This window comes from Cokeromyces recurvatus, assembly GCF_025118155.1.
Source record: "Cokeromyces recurvatus strain NRRL 2243 chromosome Unknown BX663scaffold_7, whole genome shotgun sequence".
NCBI classification, from domain to species: Eukaryota; Fungi; Mucoromycota; class Mucoromycetes; order Mucorales; family Mucoraceae; genus Cokeromyces; species Cokeromyces recurvatus.
Window position 1 is genome coordinate 113,234 of NW_026251393.1, and position 19,880 is coordinate 133,113.

At 30.4% G+C, this 19,880-nt stretch overlaps 7 protein-coding genes across 7 annotated transcripts; 6 read left to right on the forward strand and 1 right to left on the reverse strand.

The window, feature by feature from the left end:
• The first annotated feature begins 429 nt into the window (after window positions 1–429).
• Window positions 430–2,111, forward strand: BX663DRAFT_502706 (uncharacterized protein). Its single transcript, XM_051526648.1, has 3 exons — window positions 430–1,227; window positions 1,383–1,597; window positions 1,681–2,111. Exons 1-3 carry the CDS (start codon window positions 790–792, stop codon window positions 1,823–1,825), a joined length of 798 nt encoding a protein of 265 aa, XP_051384518.1. The 5' UTR covers window positions 430–789; the 3' UTR covers window positions 1,826–2,111.
• A 147-nt stretch (window positions 2,112–2,258) lies between these two features.
• On the forward strand, window positions 2,259–6,102 carry BX663DRAFT_502718 (transportin-1-like protein). The gene is made up of 9 exons (XM_051526649.1): window positions 2,259–2,483; window positions 2,555–2,890; window positions 2,954–3,977; window positions 4,082–4,155; window positions 4,212–4,643; window positions 4,698–4,970; window positions 5,126–5,605; window positions 5,686–5,760; window positions 5,841–6,102. Exons 1-9 carry the CDS (start codon window positions 2,385–2,387, stop codon window positions 5,955–5,957), a joined length of 2,910 nt encoding a protein of 969 aa, XP_051384519.1. The 5' UTR covers window positions 2,259–2,384; the 3' UTR covers window positions 5,958–6,102.
• Window positions 6,103–6,922: 820 nt separating this feature from the next.
• Window positions 6,923–9,429, forward strand: BX663DRAFT_484668 (uncharacterized protein; the record flags this gene model as incomplete). Its single annotated transcript, XM_051524569.1, has 9 exons — window positions 6,923–7,157; window positions 7,327–7,355; window positions 7,445–7,541; window positions 7,626–7,661; window positions 7,724–8,221; window positions 8,284–8,647; window positions 8,731–8,923; window positions 8,982–9,131; window positions 9,208–9,429. The coding sequence occupies 9 exons, from the start codon at window positions 6,923–6,925 to the stop codon at window positions 9,427–9,429; spliced, it is 1,824 nt and encodes a 607-aa protein (XP_051384520.1).
• Window positions 9,430–10,105: 676 nt separating this feature from the next.
• On the forward strand, window positions 10,106–10,408 carry BX663DRAFT_430825 (uncharacterized protein; the record flags this gene model as incomplete). The annotated part of the gene is made up of 1 exon (XM_051522829.1): window positions 10,106–10,408. A coding segment is annotated over one exon (303 nt), but the record flags the coding sequence as incomplete, so codon positions are not given.
• A 72-nt stretch (window positions 10,409–10,480) lies between these two features.
• BX663DRAFT_502722 (uncharacterized protein) lies at window positions 10,481–11,156 on the forward strand. Its single transcript, XM_051526650.1, has one exon. The coding sequence runs from the start codon at window positions 10,637–10,639 to the stop codon at window positions 11,135–11,137; it is 501 nt and encodes a 166-aa protein (XP_051384522.1). The 5' UTR covers window positions 10,481–10,636; the 3' UTR covers window positions 11,138–11,156.
• A 197-nt stretch (window positions 11,157–11,353) lies between these two features.
• Window positions 11,354–13,628, reverse strand: BX663DRAFT_559557 (uncharacterized protein). The gene has a single exon (XM_051531861.1). The coding sequence runs from the start codon at window positions 13,595–13,597 to the stop codon at window positions 11,450–11,452; it is 2,148 nt and encodes a 715-aa protein (XP_051384523.1). The 5' UTR covers window positions 13,598–13,628; the 3' UTR covers window positions 11,354–11,449.
• Window positions 13,629–15,449: 1,821 nt separating this feature from the next.
• On the forward strand, window positions 15,450–19,656 carry BX663DRAFT_431376 (uncharacterized protein; the record flags this gene model as incomplete). The annotated part of the gene is made up of 5 exons (XM_051522865.1): window positions 15,450–15,692; window positions 15,748–16,212; window positions 16,291–16,488; window positions 16,584–16,855; window positions 16,974–19,656. 5 exons carry the CDS (start codon window positions 15,450–15,452, stop codon window positions 19,654–19,656), a joined length of 3,861 nt encoding a protein of 1,286 aa, XP_051384524.1.
• Window positions 19,657–19,880: the final 224 nt, after the last annotated feature.

The window sequence follows — 19,880 nt, forward strand, 5'->3', positions numbered from 1 at the left end:
CGACGTCGACCCTCTATTAGAAGAGGAACAATTTCGAGTATTGCAAAAGATGTTAGAGTAAATGATCTTGAAGAACTCATTAAGCAACAAAAAGTGATACAACAAAAAGAACGATTAATGTCGTCTAATGATGTCTCAGAGAGAACTCAACAATTGAAAAGAAGACATAGTATGTTAAATATGTCCATCTATAATCGTTCACAAAACCAACAGTTCATGAAACAACAGCAACAGCAACAGCAACAGCAACAGCAACAGCAACAGCAACAGCAACAGCAACAACCACAACAACAACAGCAACGTACTCATCAGCATCAACAAATCCGTCGTCTTCCTTCTCGTTTACGAACTATGTCTACATATGATTTGAAATCTTCTAACGTTTGGTTAAATGAGACTGAGCCATCGTCGCTACTACCACCTTCTTCTACTGCTGCTGCTGCTGCTACTGCTGCTGCTTACAGGAAAGAAGAAGTCGCTTTCATTACGTCTTCGGCTAGACCCCGATTGGATGAAAAAATTAAGGGGAAACAAATCGCACAGCAACGCCTTCTTCATGACCAACCCCAACAAATAATAGATAGCAACACTCTATTAATAAGAAAATGTGAAGCATGTCCTACCAATAATTATTATGATAAGAATCGTTATATCAATAAATCGCCGACAAGTTTCATAAACAAGTCTTCGTCTTCATCAACAACAGATTATACTCCTTCATCTCAACATAACAATACAATCACGTCGTCTGATAAAACAATCACAAAGGTACAAGAAAAGGAAGAAACGATGAAACAAATTGAAACAACCATAAACGATTTAAAATCATGCAGTATTCACTGTGTGAATCATATTCATAAAATATTATCTAAATCGACTGTTTTATTATCATCACAACAAAAAAGCCGAAAGCTAATAACCACCACTACTGAAAGTAAAAACTCAATGAAGGCATTTATAAAAGAATGTAAAACTCTTTTATTGGAACAACAGAATTCATTTAATCAATTTGAAGAAGTTATGGTTGCATTTTTAGAAGAAGAGGAATCAAAACACTCTTCTATAGACGAAGAGCATAAGAATGAATCTTCTTTATTCAAGTCTATATGTCCAGATTGGTTTTTGTCAATCATTAACCATAAATCAACTTCTCAGAAAGATGATACAGTTTTCTCATTTCAAGGGGTCTGTGCGACTATTGAAGCATCGTCCTACATCCCCAATAGAGTAAGTGACTGTTACATATATTTATATATAAATACATATCAATGTGTATATGTGTATAGATGTATAGATGTATATATGTGTATGTGCTTTTACATAATAGTATTCAATTTATTATCCTGCTTTTTTTTTTCTTCCTTTCTTTCTTTCCTTTTTAGTTATTAGCTAAAGATAAACACTACTTGCCTTCTCATAATAACTCAATACCTTATTATTTTCGTTACTCACTTCAACTTACTCTTACTGATCGACAAAATAAATTTTCTCTCAAGTCTATAAATGAATGGGAAAAAGATGAAAAAATAAGTCATTGTCAAGACAAGAATTGTCGACAAGAGTTCAATTGGTTTCAACGTAAACATCACTGTAGAAGGTAAGACAAGAAAAAAAAAACGATCATATATGTGTATATAGATAGATAGATATGTGTGTATTTACTTGTATAATATTCTATAGATGTGGACATATTTATTGTAATACACACAGTGGAAATCGATTACCATTGTTTACTGCAGAGAGCTTGAATACGCCTATATTTTCTCGTGTTTGTGATACTTGTTTCTTTAATTTAGTAAGAGAAGATTCATTAACTAATTTATAATTATCTACATGAAGGTATATATGATTTCCTCTTTCCTTCTTTATATGCATATATGTATATATATATATATATTTATGTCTATATCAATATATACATGTATAAATTGGTTAAGAAAAAGCAAGTACTATATATTAACTCTTGATTATTGATATTATTTAATGTACCACCGAAATGACCAAAGTCTCTTTAATTTAAAAGAAAAGAAAAGAAAAAAAAAACCGGTATTGCATTTCTATACATTAATTCAATTTGTCTACATTTGAATAATCGAGTATTTATATATGCCGTTAAAAAAATAAAGCAAAAAGCTTGCTAGTAGAATTGGCTTGTAATAAAATATTGACTATTAAGTAAAGTTATTAATTCAAAGCTTAACTTGTTACAAGCTACCGTGATTTTTTTTTTTTTTTTTTTTTTTTTTTTTTTTTTTTTTTTTTTTTGCAACTCCACTTTTTTTCCCAATTCTAGATCAAAACACAGCCCTTTTCTCTTTTATCTCCCCTATTTCTTCTTTCTTTTTTTTTTTACATAAATATACTTGAATTCATTTCGAATCAACATGACATGGCAACCGCAACAACAAGGCCTACGAGAACTTTTATTCTTGTTAAGAGATGCTACTGATGTCAGTAATCCAGATCAACAACTCATTTATAAAGTAAAACAAACATATACAAATATTTGTATTTATAGTATAATAAAATGCATCTTGATTTTTTTTATTATTAGAGATTATCGTTATTTAATGAATATCCCGACTATAATTCGTATTTAGTTTACATATTGACAAAATTAACAAATGAAGATACAAATATAAGAAGAATAGCAGGCTTACAACTAAAAAATAATATCAAAACAAATTTTAATACTTTCCCTTTACCTGTATTAAATTATATCAAACAATGTTGTATCCATATTTTTGATGAAAATCAACCAACAAGTATTCGTAAAACGATTTCAATTATAATTGTATCTATTATCTGCAGTGGACAAGTTCACAATTGGCTTGACATGGTTTTACTCTTGATAGAAAAACTGGACGATCCAAATCAAATTATATCAAAAGTAATATTATATATATGCATATAATGTAGATTCATCTATTTACTTACTTTGTTTTACTTTTAGACTGCTTTAGATACATGTGTCATGATTTGTGAAGATACAGCATCTGAACTTGATCAAGAAATAAATGGAATTTGTCCTTCAAGTATGATCATTCCTAAACTGGTTCAATTTTATTCACATCCTGATTCAGCTTTTCGAGTTCAAGCTATATATGCTACAAGTCAATTTGTATTTTTAAAATCTCCATTCTTCATAGTTCAACTTGATTCTATTCTTTCGACATTATATTCACAAATAACTAGAGAAGAGAAAATAGATGCTCGCGTTCAGCGTGAATTTATTAATATTTTATCAATGCTTTTAGAAGCATTTCCTGAAAGACTTGAACCGTATCTTCATCAAACAATTGAATATATAGTAAATGCAACTATACCATTAAATAGAATAACAGACGTAGGAATCAAAGAACAAATATTAATTAGTACATGTAATTTCTGGATACAATATGCTCAAAGTGAATATTATGTTTATCAAACAAAGATAATTTTTATAAAGCCTTACTTACCTCATCTTGTTAAGAATTTAATTCAATTCATGATATACTCAGAATCAGATTTATTAGACTTGGATACAGATAGACATAAGCCCTCTTTCAATCCTATTCAATGTCCAACGACTTGCATAAATACAATACATGAACATGATCAATCTGTTCAACCTCGTTATTATCGTCCAAAGAAAATAGACACAGAACAAGATTATCATGATAAACTAATAAACGACTTTAATGAAGACTCTTCTGAAGATGAAGGAGAAGGTCAAGAAAATTGCAGTAATACTCAGAGCACAAATGATGATGATGATAGTCTTTCTAGTGGTGGTGATAATAACGTTGAAGACGACGAGTTTTATTCTGAAGATACCTTGAGAAAATGTAGTGCCGCAGCTTTAGATGTATTGTCTGTATCCTTTGGAGATGATATAGCTATGATCATTTTAGATCATTTATTTAATTCTATTCTTTTGAATGAAAATTGGCTTATTAGAGAGAGTGGTATTTTAGCTTTAGGCGCAGCTGCAGAAGGTATTAGATGACTCCCTCTGTTCTTTCCCTCACTCTCTCTTACTCTCTCCTTACTTTCTTCTCTATTTGACTAAGATCTATATATTTATTTATTTTTATCATAGGATGCATCCATGTTTTTAGTCAATATTTACATCATTTAATTCCATATTTGTTAAAATCAATGAAAGATTCAAAGGTAAAATAAACACATATACATATTACAAGTCAAGATTGATAATTTCTCGTCATTAGTCACTTATTCGTGCTATTTCCTGTTGGGGAACAAGTCGATTCTCTAATTGGTTAGTAAATCAATATGATACCACAACAACCGAAATGGGTACGACTTTTTTTGAACCCGTGCTCTTTGCACTACTTGAACGGTTATTAGATCCAAATAGACGAGTACAAGAATCAGCTTGTACTGCCTTCATCATATTTTGTGAAACGGCTTCATCTAGGATAATTCCATATATTTATCCAATCTTGACTCAATTCAATCATGCATTTGGATTCTATTGTCGTAAAAACAGACTAATTTTGTATGATGCTCTTGGTACATTTGCAGACTCAGTTGGCTCAGAACTCAATCAACCTCAATTTATCTCTCTTTTGATGCCACCTTTAATTAATAAATGGAATGAATTATCCGATAATGATACAGATCTTTTCCCATTATTAGAGGTAAAGGATAAAAGTCCTTCTTCTTCCTCTTCCTAATCTTATATATGTATGTAGTGTTTATCAAATATTACAGCAGTTATAGGACCCGGATTTATACAATATGTTGAACCCGTTTTGTCAAGATGTGTAAAGTTGATTTCATCAACGTTACAACAACAATTACTTGCAGACCGATATCCAGATAAAATAATGCCACCTAATGTTGATTTTTTGATTGCAGCACTTGATTTACTATCGGGCATAGTACAAGGCTTAGGATCTAAGATAGAACCACTTATTACTCAAACAACTCCTCCTTTACTTGATCTTTTGGGAAGATGTATTCATGTAATAACAACAATAAGATTCACAATGATAATAATAATAATAATAAAAAAAAAGATAAGACTAAAAAGTTTATTATTATTATTTTTAAGTATTATTTCTTCCTATGTATGCTTACTCTTTTTTTTCTTTTTTCTTCTTTTTTTTTTTATTGTTAGAATCCTGTACCAGAAGTGCTTCAATCTACATTTGCACTCATAGGTTATATTTCAATCGCTTGTTTTAATCTGCTTGTTCCATTTTTAAATGATATTATGAATGAATTACTTCATGTCCTTTATAACTGCAATGATGGGATGGTATCATCTGTTTCAGTATATAATAATGCTCTATGGGCTATAGGTGAAATGATCATACGCTGGAGGGGTCAAGAGACAGAGCCTTATATGACGGATCTAATAAAGATGCTCATCGTCTATTTAACACATCCTGAAGCGCCCTTATCAATTCATAAAAATGCAATGATAGCATTAGGTCGGTTTGGTCTTGCTTGTCCTCAACTTGTAGCTCCTTATCTAGCATCATTCATTAAATCTTGGTTAAAGATATCTTTATCAGTACCATGGGGAGAAGAAAAGGATTCAGCTTTCAAAGGTTTATGTACAATTATCAAATTGAACGTAAAAGACGCTCAAAACGTAAGTTGATCAAAGAGGCCTCTCTCTCTCCTTTCTTCTTCTTTAAAATAGGTACATAGATACTTATCATTTTTATTTAGGACTTATACTTATTGCTATCTTCTATTTCCTCTATAAGAAGTCCCTCACAAGATTTATGGATTGAATTGAATGATGTAATATGATTCACGATTGAATGTCTTTGTTACACTATTATTTATGTATTACGCCCCCCTTTTTTTTTTGTTTATTATAGGTTGTTAAAGGATATTATAGTATAACAAGTCATGATGAATGGAATTATATTATCTCTCAACTTGATCCCGATGCGCAGAAGCAAATATTATCTCTTTTAGTTGAAAAGCATTCATAGTAGATTTATACCATTTATCCTCCTACTTGTATCTTTCTCTTTCTGTACATATAAATATTAATTCCTTTGCTTTTAATATATAGTATGCTATTATGTAATCTACTGCCTCTTCCCTTCCTTTTTTTTTTTTTTCTTGTTGTAGAACAATTAGTGTCATTTTATATTCTTTACTTGAAATAATGATTATTTATATTTATTAACATAAGGGATAACAGCATCTTATGATATTTATTATTAATAAGTTGCTCCATCTCCATTATCTATTGAAATAACAAAGCCTTATTTTTTTTTTATTGATACTACGTTAGACGACTTGACTATGTACAATAGAGCTTCGACGAAAGTATTTTACGGTAGAATGATCATATGTTCATCTATACATTGAGCATCATTCAATCTACACAAAGCTGTAATAGTTAACCTTGTCCAGCAAATGATCAATAATTCTTTAGATCTTATCTTCAATAGAAACAGGAGCATAAAATAATATAAGAATAATAGAAACTGAATTTAGCTGACTTTATTAAATATAATAAACATATTTAACTCTCTTTCGCTTTAATGAAAATAATAATCAACAAAGTTAATACAAATGGATTTTAATTATACATACTTTTCACCATGTATTTATTATAGAAAAAAAAAACGAAATAATTGATTACAAGTCTTTAAAGTAGGCTCACCTGCAGACTATTCTAATGGAGAAGAATTCATGGCCCAAGAATAAACAAGATATTTGTAGCTTTTAATCTATGCTATATCAATAATGTTCGTATTTATCTTACTTTACAAATATAAGAAGTAAAAGATCATCTGCGGGATTTCCTATTTTTTAAAAGAAAAAAAAAACAAATTGGTAATAATTATAGAATTAATTATTATTTTCTATTAAAATTAAAATTCAGGATTAAAATTGAACAATTATCATTTCTTTCTCTTTTGTGATTAAAAAAAAAAAAAAAAAAATGCTGCATGAGGAAGATGACCCACTTTCAAGCTCAATGTTTAACATTAATACTTCACATTCAATATTAGGAAATACATTAGCAACTTCCTCCATGTTCTCTTATGAAGAAGATCCTTGGGGAAATCATTCAACTCCATCCGCAACAACAGATATCAATAGATCTTCAACTACGCCTAATCTTACTAATATTGACATGTCTTCTAAATCAAATTATAATTCAACAACAATTTTATGTATGTCTCTACTAGCATTAAAACAACAAAAAAAAAAAATAGTTAATAATCTATTGTTTTCTTCTTTAAGCTGGTGTAGAACTACCTCAAATATATGATCAATTATTTTCACAAAATCAACGTTCTGGAAGGATTTCATTATCTAATCTAAATACTATTTTATCAAAAGGGAAAATTGCAGCTAGTCAGATTGAAATGGTACTCATTTATTATTATTATTATTATTATTACTATATTTATATAATTTGGTTCTATTACATGTCTATTTTACCGACTTGCTTATATAGATTATGCAAATTGTGGTACCTAATGGCGCGTCTTATGTAACTCAGTCTGAATTTAATACGGCTATTGCTTTACTTGCCTGTGCACAGAATAATATAGGTAAACAAAGCTAAACAAACAAACAAAAGAGATATATGCATATATCTATATCTATTTCTATATTTACTAACAGCATATTTAAAGATATCTCACTTGAAAGCCTTTACAGAAATAAAAATTGTAAGTCTTGAATTTGTCTATAATGAATACACATAGTCTTATCTTTTTATACATGTATACAGATTTACCACAACCTATCATACATAGCCATAATGATAATCAATCACTTTTATTAAACGCTTCTTTAGAAGAAGCAGAAGAAGTAGAAGAAAGTACTGCTGTTCCACAAGAACCTTCAACAACAAAATCAAATCAACAGTCAAAATCAACAATGGCAGCTTATCCTGGTATGAAATCACCCAAGGACTCAACATCATCTATTACTTCATCATCCAGGTATGAGCGTGATACTATCACTTCTAGTTCAGTTATATCTACAACAAATAATCATGCATTAGATACAAGTCATTGGTTTGAAAATTTAGAAGAAATAGCAGTAACAATTGCACCTGAAAGAGAAGGATTTATTTTTAAGCATGTCAATTATATTATCACAAACGAAAAGCGCTCATCTATTGTTTTAAGAAGATATAGTGATTTTTGGTGGTTGATGGAAGTTTTACTCTGTCGGTATCCATTTCGTATTATACCCAACTTACCACCAAAAAAATTAGGAGGAAGTAAATATTTTCTTCTTCTTCTTCTTCTTCTTCTTTTTTTTAACTTAATTTTTGTTATCTAGGAGACACTGCTTTCTTAGAAAAGAGACGTAAAGGATTATCAAGGTTTATTAATGCTATCGTTCGTCATCCTGTACTACGCCATGATGAAATTGTGGAGCGATTTTTAACAGAACCTTCAGAATTATTAGCATGGCGTAAACAAAATCCACCGAATCTAGATGAAGAATATAAACGAAAATCACATCTTATTAATGAATTGGAAAATATAACACCAACAAATTTAGAAGAACAGCTTCAAAAGGCTCGTAAGAGAGTTACGGCTGGTATTCATCATTATGTTAATTTATGCTTTATTATGGAGAGGATGATACGGCGTATGCATGGTCAAGCAACTGATTTTTCTCGTTATTCAATTGCTTTAAAGTAAATAGACCTATCACATAGTGTTCAAATTTAAAGAAAGGGGGGGTTTATATATGTATATGTATATATTAACTTTAATGTAGTTCACTCGCAGAGGCTGAAATAAGATATCATGCTGGTGAATGTAGAAATTGTCAACGTGTAGTAAGAGGATATGAAACAGTAGCAAAACATATGCAAGTTGAAAGTAGTTTATTAGAAGATCAAGTAAATCATGCTACAGATGGTGTATTGGAAAATTTAAAACGTTTTAGAGATTTATTAGTGTCATTTAGGGTAAATGCATATCTTATTAGATGGGTCGTTTTATAATATATAACACATATAAAAATAGGATTTAGATGAACGTCGAAATAAATTATCTATAAACCAAACCGATGTTATTACAAAAAGGATTCAAACAAATCGTACAAAAGTACATCAAAATAAAGGAGTACCTGGTTTAGAAGCAGAAGTAGGAAAATTAGAAGAATCAATTCGAACAGTAAATCTCTCTTTTGTTTGATTAAATTATATTGCTTATATATCTCTTTTTTTTTTTTTTTTTTTTTTTGCGTTAGGATGAACTGGAATTAGCTGATATACAAAACCGAGAAATATTTATTCGATATTGTATCTGGTCTGAATTGACTTATCTTCACAAGCAACAAGCATTTATATCATCTTTATATCAAAGTTATGTTAAGGATGCTGTTCATTTTTCTAAACAATGTGCAAATAATTGGCAAATACTTGAAGAACCTACATTTGAAATGCCTGCTAATGTTGAATTATTTGAATAAATAGGATAATAGAAAAGATGATTATTCTATAAACAACTTGTTGAAAGAAAAAAAAAAAAGGAAAAAGAATGTCAACTAATTATATTATGTAATAAAATAAGCTTTTTTTTTTTCGCTAATTGTTTAAGACAACTTGATGTATACTTTTATTTAAAAATGATCGATAGAAGTTCCATGTATTTTATCTGTTTTAAATTTTTCTTTTTTTTTTTTTTTTTTTAAGCATTAGCATAATTTTTTCTATTTTTCCCTTTTTCCCTTTTTTTTAATTTTTTTATTTCTACTTTTTTTTTTTTTTTTTTTTTTTTTTTTTTTTTTTTTCCTTGATTCTATTATATTTTTAACTATGACTTGGAAAAGAGAATTATTAACGACAATAGACCAACAAAGATTGAATTCTACAAAGAGTACTGAGCCGATAATGATGATGCATATCCCAGTGACATCAAAACCATTGCCTGCATTCCTATCCAGAAGGCAGTCCGTTACACGACCTTCAGATAGTGTATGTGCCAAATCATTGTCATCACTGTCTTCAACTGATAACCAAGTAATGAATGACAGTTGTGATAGGTTTATCTTATCAGTTCATCATACACAACATAATCTCTACTCTCTTGAAACAGGTATAAAATCGCATGATCATGACCAACAACAGATACCTCCCTCTTATGACATGCAAACACAGGAGATTCAAGGCCTTCGTCAGGGACTATTCAAATTAAATGAAAAATACTTGAAACAGATCGAGCATACCGTCATTGCTGAACAAGCTCGCACTGCAGTTGAACAGGAACTTGAGGAGCTCTCCTGTAAATTGTTTGAAGAAGCAAATAAGATGGTATCAAAAGAAAGACGAGCACTCTTCGATGCTCAAAAGAGAATTGAACAACTTGAACGAACGTTAGAGAGGGTACATGAAGAATTAAATCATGAACATGCTCAACTTGAAGAATTAAGAAAGAAATTCCAAGAGCAGTTGATTGAAAATTCAACGACTACAAAGAAACTTCATCATAGACGATTTGATAATGAGGCAACAGAACAACAACAACAACAACAACAGCTGCAGCAGCAACAACATCATCATCATCGTCTCTCTGTGAATACCACATATTCAGATCCTAACTCTCTTCTTCTATTTAAAGAGTTCATAACATTGGCTCCAAAGACATCACTAGATCAAATTCATCAAATTACTTTCCTTATGCAATGCCTTGACCAAGATGTTGAACCTTGTCTTCGTTTAGGTAGCTTGAGACATACTGGACGTCTGCCGATGCGTAAAACCTTACAGTCTATTATACATCATCCTTGCTGTATTGAACCTGTCGACTTTAAAGAAAAGAATGAACAACTCGTTCCGATAGCTGCAGCTCCCTCACCTAAAAGGTCATCTTGGGATAGCCAGACTAGTTTAGAAAGTGAGGGCATTCTAGTATGTTATGGTTGTGGTTCAGAAATCAAATATCATGAGAATCAATCCCTATTTAGGTACCGTCTGGACGAGATCAATGATGAATACTGTTGGATTGATCAAGCTTGTAGAGATCGTTTAGTGGCTGTTTGTAACTTTTATAGTTTTGTTCGTCATATTCGATCCGGTTTACGAAATCAATCAAGTATTCAAGAATTGTTTGATGAATGTATTCAACTAAGATTAATCATGTTTTACGCAAGGGCTGGTGTTCATTACCCAGACCATTAATAAAAGAGAGATCCCCTTCGTTCACTCCAATTCTCTTATTTCTTATTTTATTTTATTTTTATTTATTTCTTTTTTTTTTTTTTTTTTTTTTGTAATATACAAATAAATAAGTATATGCTATTAATTTATTTTACACATACATTATTTTTTTTTTTCTTTTATTCATGAAATATATATACATATATACATATATATATATACATACATATATAGACTAGAAATATTAATATAAATATATATATATAAGATTTGATAAAAATATAATAATTAAAAAAAAATAATAATAAAAAAACAAAACAAAATGTACACTATCTAGGCTCTAATTGGTTTTTTATCCTTCTTACTAAACGTAGCCAATTTTTTGAAAAATCCGATGGGTAAAGTATATTTTGAACGTTGATTTAATGGACTATTATGCTCCCCTTTTCTTCCTTTATCGCCAATAAAGGTAGGTAAGGTTCGGCTACTTTGATTACTCATCTTGGAACGAACTGAGCCACTTTCTTCGTGCGTATGTGGACGCTGAAGGACCTCATCAGACCAATTAAAGGAAGATGTATCAGAAATAATGGACGATATCGTATAGCTCCCTTGGCGTTTCATTGTTCCTTTTGAATCTAAAGCGACTGATGATGAAGGTGGCGTACTTCGAAGTTGTTTCTTATGAATATCGTCGGAAAAGAAATTTATATTATTTATGGAAGCAGAAGAGGATGATGAAAATGGATACTGATTACTTGTTGTCTTGCTTATTGTAGATGTAGATGTTTCAGTCTGCATACCGTTTACTGAAGTTGACGAATTCTTACTATCACCACTGCTCTCACTTTTGATAAAGTCTATTAGTTTTTGTAGTGAATTCTTTCGTTTATGTGTCTTGATGGATTGAAGATCGATAGAATCGGATGTTCCATCATTCGGGAGACTTTCTGATGGATGATGATGATGAATGGCCGAATAAGAATCTCCTGATTGAATTCCGTTCCGTTCTTTCAAGTCATCTTCCTGTATACTTTGATTAAAACTATTAGTCTTTTTGATTTTAGTAAGAGCATGTAAAAAGCCTTTAAAAGTAGGAGGCGCATCGTCGTCATCATCATCATCATCATCATCAACAGCATCATCTAAATGGTCATGTTTCTGAGTTTGGATTTCTTCTAATTCAATTGAATTCAAAGAATCATGAAAATAGTTAGAGGATGCTTCTGATATTTCATCTTCTGAGAGTTCAAATCTGCTTTGCAGGGAGTTTCGGTAATCGAGTGATGTACTTCTATTAGGTAGCTGAGTATGGTCTAGACTAAGACTACCCAATGAATCCTTTGATTTTAATTTGCTTTCGATATCTTTCTCCTCATCGGATAAATAAGTATCTTCATATTTAAAGTCATGAAACAAAGACTGTGGAATCGGTATAAAAGGTGGTGGACCGGAATGAGATATAAAATTAAATGTAGAAACATCTTCATTATAGGATGAGGAAGAGTGATGGATTAAATGATGATCAGACTGTCTCTGTATTAATTCATCTGGTATATGGCTAGAAGATGTTAAAGTTTGATCTAAAGATAAGACGAGAGAGTCGGCAAAATAATCATTGTTATCAGAGTCGTCATCGGAATTACATTGATCAGCAGTGAATACCTTGTGTAACGACGTACTGCTAGCGTTTTTGGTACTACCATCCAGCTTTCTCAAGTCAGGTAAATTAAGATCCACGTTAAATTCCATATCAAATAAAGTCATTAATTCACTAGCTAAATTCGAAGCAAGTGTACTATTAGTGGATACACCAGTATCACTAAGCCAGCTTAAACGATTGGTGTTGGTGTTATCATGATTGTTGGTTGAAAGCTTCCTTGGAGGAATAGAGGGCGGCTCCTCGGTTTGATTATCGATTATCGTTTCAGGAATAGGTTTTATCTCTTCTTCTACTTTTAGGACGACAGGAGTGATGTCTTTCTTTTTCTCCTCTTTATCAACAACACTGTCTAATGAATCATTTGAGAATACAGAATTAGGATGAGAGAAAAGAGCTGCATAAAATGAGGCTTCTATTAGTTCCTCTGTTTGATCATTATCATTATCATTCATCTGATCATCTTCTTCCTCGTACACTTGTTCTGGATAGTCTGAAAACAAAAATTGGTGCTCTCGAAGTCTCTTTTCTAATATGTTTGCTGTATTAAAGATAGTTTGTGAATATCGATAAATGATTTTTTCAATATCTTTTTGAGTTACATCCTCAAGTGATTCAGGTGTAAAATATTGCCATCGAGTTAATTTCGAAAGATATTCGCGTGGTGTATGTCTATAGATGATATTCACTAAATTTTTAATTAATGCAGTCTTTCTTAATGTAAAATTATTTGGTGGTGCAAAGGTAAGTTGTGCAAGCTTATAATTTGAAACTGCAGCAATTCTTATTTGATTAGGCTTTTTGTAAGATGGTATAGGCATAATTTAAAAAGGAATGGAGAAGTGCAATGATAATAATAAAAATAAAAAAAAAGTAAATAAATAAATAAAAAAAAAAAAAAAAAAAAAAAAAAAAAAAAGAGAAAAAAAATCGTCATTATATCCTTTAAATTTACGCTAAAGTCTTATCTATTTTTTTTTAAAACATTATAGAGCTTCTTCGAATATTATTATTATATCTATATAAAAAAGACTCTCATTAAATAAATATGTATAAAAATAGCTATGAAAATCAGCATAGGTTTTTTTTTTCCTTTAATTTATTAGACACTTTTGCACGTGTAGAAATAACTGAGCTTTAATGATTATAATTATTTGTAGTTGTTTCTTCCATTCTTGTTGTAATGCATTTTGATATCAGAAAATAATAAAAAAGTCGGCTTGTATAGCTTACTTCAAACTAGAGCCTTTGTTTAACGCATTTTTTTCTGTGCATTTATTTATTATATTTAAAAAAAACAATAAGTGCACTGAATACTAATAATAGTATTTTGATGAATAAAGTAGTAGATATTTATATAGTAGCAATTTTAAATCTTTTTTTTTTTTTTTTTTTTTTTTTTTTTTTTGAAGTCAATTCCCGAAAATTACTACAGTAGGTTTCAAATGATGAAAACGAAAATACTATATTCTACTACAACTTAAAAATTATAATATGCCCTATTTATTATTTACACAAGCTGTTGATACCTTTTTTTTTATTATTTTTTTTTTATTTAATTCAGGAACACTTTTATTTACCAAATAAGGAAACATAATGGTTGCTATTTGTCATAACAACTAAATTTTATAAATTTTCTAATGGACTACATATTTACACGTTTTATACGATACGAAAAAAGTTGAACTACTTTTTACTAAAAGTATAGAATTCGATGTCTGTTTTCAATAAGCTTGCTATGTGTATTTCATTTTTATAATGCATGTGTATGGAAGTTTCATTTATTTATTTTCTTTATTTACTTTTATGCATAGAAATTAGTTATTTGAGTGCTTGTAGGGGTAAGGAGAAGCAAAAGAATAATAATAAGAAAAAAAAAGAAGATTTCTGATAATAATATGCGTTTTAAAACAGATTCAGTTTCGCAGAAAGGTTATAAAATATCTTATATTTTGACATAATTCATTTTCTCTATAGAAAAAGAGGAAAACTAGGGAACAAATTGCAGATACAACGTGACGAAAAGACTAACAATTTAATATACTATTTGTATAAAAGCAAACTCTTTTACTAGAAGTAGCTGTCAATGTCTTTAACTATAGTGATTTTATAAGAATTATTATAATTAATAATAAGACATATGTTAAGAGACAGGTATCAGTTTTTTTTTTTTTTTAATATAAAAAAAAGTGTTACACAGACACATTCTGTATTTTTGCAGATCAGGTTTTAAGATTCTTATAGGGTTATAATAATGATTAAGCTCATTTTGGCCAACACTCATTTATCTATAACTTGATTTATTATATTTTTATACTCTTTAATTTGATTTCTTTTTAGATAAAACTATTGCAAATTAGAACAGAATTTAGTCATTGATTTGATAATATTTTTAGAACCCGTGACTATATTTTTATGTCTTAAAAAATGTGTCCCTGAAAATTCTATTGTTATAAAAGTAGCAAATATTTATATACATTGTACATATATTAAAAAAAAAAAAAAAAAAAAAAAAAAAAAAAAAAAAAAAACTTGCGACCTGTATAAAGTAAATATTTATATTTCATAATACAATAATCATTGATTATGTTTAATGCCTTTTTTCTTTTTCTTCACTCCTACTCCCTCCCTTTTATTTATTTACTCTCCTTTCTTTCCTAATACAATAAAATAATGGCAAAAGATAGAAATAATAATAACAAGATTCTCAAAAAGATTTTAGAAGTTGGTCATAAGTGTTGTATCTCTCAAAATGCTGTCAGAGATCTACTTGGAGATCAAACTATTAATGAAAAAGATGTAGGAGAGATTTTAGGAAGTATGGCACGTTCATGCATAAACATGTCTGGTGTTGAAAGTAATAATAATGAGGAAACTTGGAATGTTGAAAATTTTGTAACTGTCATTAAAGAAAAAGTAAGCAAATTCAACAAATTATACTATTATACACATTGTTAAGTTTACATTTTAGTCGCCTTCTCTGGATTGGGTTAAAGCTTTTAAACATTTAGATTATCCTCATTTCTTTTTATTTGATGGAAAAGGTCTTAACATTCTAATTAAAGCATGGAATGCTAGTTCAGATGATGACAATACTAATCAATTCCCTATTAATGTCTTTTTCTGTGAATGGAATAATTTACGAGGCAAACTGACTGCATTATATCAAATCGCTGTAGCACCTCCCAATCTAATCAATCTCTATTCTTGCTCAAAGAGAACTGTTATTCAATCAGACGATTTTACTCATTCTCCTGCCAATGTATGCTCGATGGCCCAACGACTTTTAAGTGATCCACTCAATTCGCTAGATCTTATTGAACATATCATTATGCTTGCTGACAGTCCGATTGCTGACGATGTAAAAGCGCTTTTAGAAAGAGTATTAATTAAAAAAGCGCCTGAACTTTTATTTATGGGTTTATTTCAAATCGATGTAAGTTTATATTTCACATAATACAAATTTAATCACCTTTAATAATAGTGTCGTTTTCTTTTTTCTTTTTTTTTTTAGCCAATTATTAACTCTACTCAAGATGAGATATTGAAAAGGTTGATGAACATTTACTTGACAGGAAATGCAAGTAGTCTATTAGTTTTTACAAAGCTTTGGAAAGTGAAACCAGAATTATTTAAGAAAAGTATCATTGAATTACATGAAAAGGAACCAGCTGCATTAAGTCGTATTCTGGTCTTTATTCAAGAATTGAAGGTAAAAATACATACATGCATGCATATATATTTACTCCAAAAAATGCGCTACTTATTCAACTGCTTATTTCTTCTATTCCTCCCCCCTCCCAATAGATACTTCCTTTTATTCTTGAAATTCAACCATTTTTGTTTACTATTGATTTAGCTGCTCTTGCAACAAGACGCGAACTTTTAAATCTTGAAAGATGGCTACAAGATAAAATTAATAAATATGATGATATATTTATTCAAACTTGTTTAAGATTTCTTGGTAATAAGGCAAGGGCAGAGTTATCAAGATGTGAAAACAAACCAATTCCTATTACTGTATCTTTATCGAGGGATGTTGTTACTATTTTTGTGAAAGTGCTTTCTGAAAGAGATAGGTAAAATACAAGAAAATTAAATAGTGTTTCTTTAATCTTTTGAAGAAAAAAATAATTAACCAAAGAATGGGTGGTGGTGATGGTGGTGGTGGTGGTGGTGGGGAAATGTGTTATTTAGTCTAACTGATAAAGACAAGAAATTATTAAATGATGTACATATGATATATAACCAACTTACACGGAAACAGTTAGCTTCATCCTCTAATGAACAACTGATTGTTGATAAAACCTATTCTAAAACTACAAATACAACACTATTCATAAAAAAGGGCATTACTTTTAACTCAAATATTGAAGATGAAGCCTATGCTTATTACCAACAACTTTATAGTGGTGATATGTCTGTTAGTGAAATGATTGATAAACTGAATCAATTTTGTATTTCGAATGATCTTCGTGACCGAAATGTATTTGCATGTATTATATATAATCTTTTTGATGAGTACCGATTTTTTTATAAATATCCGGATAGGGAACTCACCCTCACGAGTGTTTTATTTGGATCGTTAATTCAAAATCGTCTTCTTTCGCATGAATTTCTAGATATTGCTTTGAATGGTATACTAGAGTCTTTAAAGAATCCACCCACATCAAAGTTGTATCATTTTGGTATACACGCTATCACTCAATTTGAGGCTCGCTTAGCTGAATGGCCAAACTTTTGTGAACAAATCTTACAAATTCCATCTATACAGCAAACAGATCCTAAACTAGCTCTTGTGGTTCGGGTCTTTTTACAAATGGAAAAACAAAAGCAAAGAGAGCGGCTTGATGGTCCTCGCATTACCCATCCTCAATCTGATAGATTCTTGACACCTACCTCTAATAACGCTTATGATGGAAGCTTTAATGCAATCCATATTCCTGATATTCCTAAAGATGATACTATTATCTATGAATCTCCGGATGAAATCATTCAGGGCAAAATTTTATTTATTCTTAATAACGTTGCTTCAAATAACTTTGAAACAAAAGTAGCCGAAATGAAAGAATATTTGAGGGAGACCCTTTATCAATGGTTTAGTCATTATCTAGTTGTCAAACGAGTTAGTGTAGAACTTAATTATCATTCACTTTATCTCGATTTGCTAAAGGCGCTCAACAGTCCATTATTAGATAGGCATATTATGTGTGATACACTTGTTAATATACATTTCCTACTTAACTCTGACAATACCTTAACATCTTCTTCCGATCGTTCCTTACTAAAAAACTTGGGCGCCTGGCTCGGTGGTATGACACTTGCGAGGAATAAGCCTATTACTCAAAAGTATATACAATTTAAAGAACTTCTTTTAGAAGGCTACTATAACAAACGTTTAATTGTCGTTATTCCGTTTGTTTGTAAAATACTTGAGCAGGGCAAAAGGAATACTGTCTTTGTCCCACCAAATCCTTGGTTAATGGCTATCTTGAAGTTACTTGTTGAATTATATCGAGATGCTGATCTCAAATTGAACCTTAAATTTGAGATCGAAGTACTTTGTAAGAATCTATCAATAGAATTAGATAGTATTGAGCCTAGTATGTTTTTAAAGATGAGACTACCATTAGCCAATACGATTTTGCCTAATATGGATTATTACTACAATACGCCCCTTGAACATACCTACTCCAACGTCAATACTACCACTGAGTTCTTCCCTATCGTTGATCACAGTAGTATGATCCCTGACATTCCTGATCTAGGACCCTCTTTCTCCTTTAATTCTATTGTTACTACTACTACTACTGCTCCATATATGTCAGATCCTGCGATTCAAAGTTGGGTCCAACAAGCTGTATCTCAAGCCACTCGTGAAGTTATCCTATGGTATGGTGACAGATCCATTAAGCAGGCTGTTTCATCTACTTATAGTCTTATTACAAAGGATCTCATCTTCTTAAATTCAGATGAGTCTAGTACGACAAAATCGGCACAAACGATGATACAGAATTTAGTAAGAAGTTTAATAAAGGAAAATTGCAAGGAGCCTCTTCGACTTGCCATGATCAATCATCTATACCCTATCTTTATCACAAATAGATTCAATACAGATATGGCAAGAAGAGCAGCCTTATCAATTACCACAGACAATTTAGAATTGGCTTATACAGCAATTGAACAGTTAGCCTTAAAGAAGGCCACCGAAAAATTAGATAAAGTCCTTATGGTGGCCTATACAGATCGTAAACGTTTCAAGGAACAAAATCAAACTATGCAACAACCACCTTATTTTGATTCTACTCTTTCTTCTAACTCTCAATACTATTATTTTCAAATGTTACCCGAGTTTTTATGTCCTCAACCCAATTATGGCATACAGCCTCCTGCTATCGCTAGTCATCATAATGTATATGAAGACTTTGGTCATCTCGCAACAAATACACATACGTCTGGTCAAGCTCTTAAACAACACCATTACAATATTCAACAAAATGGTAGTTATGTCGTTATGCAACAACAACAACAACAACAACAAATTGTTTATACAAATTCTGCTAATCAAATTATCATCGATCAATTTACACAATGCATTCATGACTTGGAAAGCCTTTTTAGTATCACTTCTCATATTCCAAGTTTTAATCTGCTGCCTCCACAACATGAAATCATGGTCTATGTTAAACAGATACCACTTATAGCCATGTCTAGCTTTGACAAGACAGAGATGATCAAGGTCTTTGCTCAAAGGATCGTACAATTAGCTTACGCTAATCCAACACAATTAGGGAAAGAGACTTATCTTTTTATTTTGGAGAGGCTTTGTCATATCTCACCTAATATACGTACACTTGTTTCTACTTGGATATCTGGATAGGCAATACATGCATGCATGCATGCATATATATACATATTTACATGTATATAAATATATATTTAATAAACATTTGATTATACCCTTTTAAACCTTTATTATTATTATAAAAGACGGAAAGATTATCAGGATTGAATTGCTTTTTTTTTATTTTTTATTTTTTTTTTTTTTTTTTTTTTATATATAAGCAAGATCTATGGAACCCTCCTGCTTTTTCTTTTTTATTT

Coding starts and splice junctions, on each gene's coding strand:
- BX663DRAFT_559557 (XM_051531861.1), bottom strand. CDS start 13,597: ATGCCTATACCATCTTACAAAAAGCCTAATCAAATAAGAATTGCTGCA.
- BX663DRAFT_502722 (XM_051526650.1), top strand. CDS start 10,637: ATGCAATGCCTTGACCAAGATGTTGAACCTTGTCTTCGTTTAGGTAGC.
- BX663DRAFT_502718 (XM_051526649.1), top strand. CDS start 2,385: ATGACATGGCAACCGCAACAACAAGGCCTACGAGAACTTTTATTCTTG. Junction 3,978..4,081: donor TTTAGGCGCAGCTGCAGAAG/GTATTAGATGAC, acceptor TTTTTATCATAG/GATGCATCCATGTTTTTAGT. Junction 5,761..5,840: donor TATGGATTGAATTGAATGAT/GTAATATGATTC, acceptor TGTTTATTATAG/GTTGTTAAAGGATATTATAG.
- BX663DRAFT_502706 (XM_051526648.1), top strand. CDS start 790: ATGAAACAAATTGAAACAACCATAAACGATTTAAAATCATGCAGTATT. Junction 1,228..1,382: donor CGTCCTACATCCCCAATAGA/GTAAGTGACTGT, acceptor TTTCCTTTTTAG/TTATTAGCTAAAGATAAACA. Junction 1,598..1,680: donor CGTAAACATCACTGTAGAAG/GTAAGACAAGAA, acceptor AATATTCTATAG/ATGTGGACATATTTATTGTA.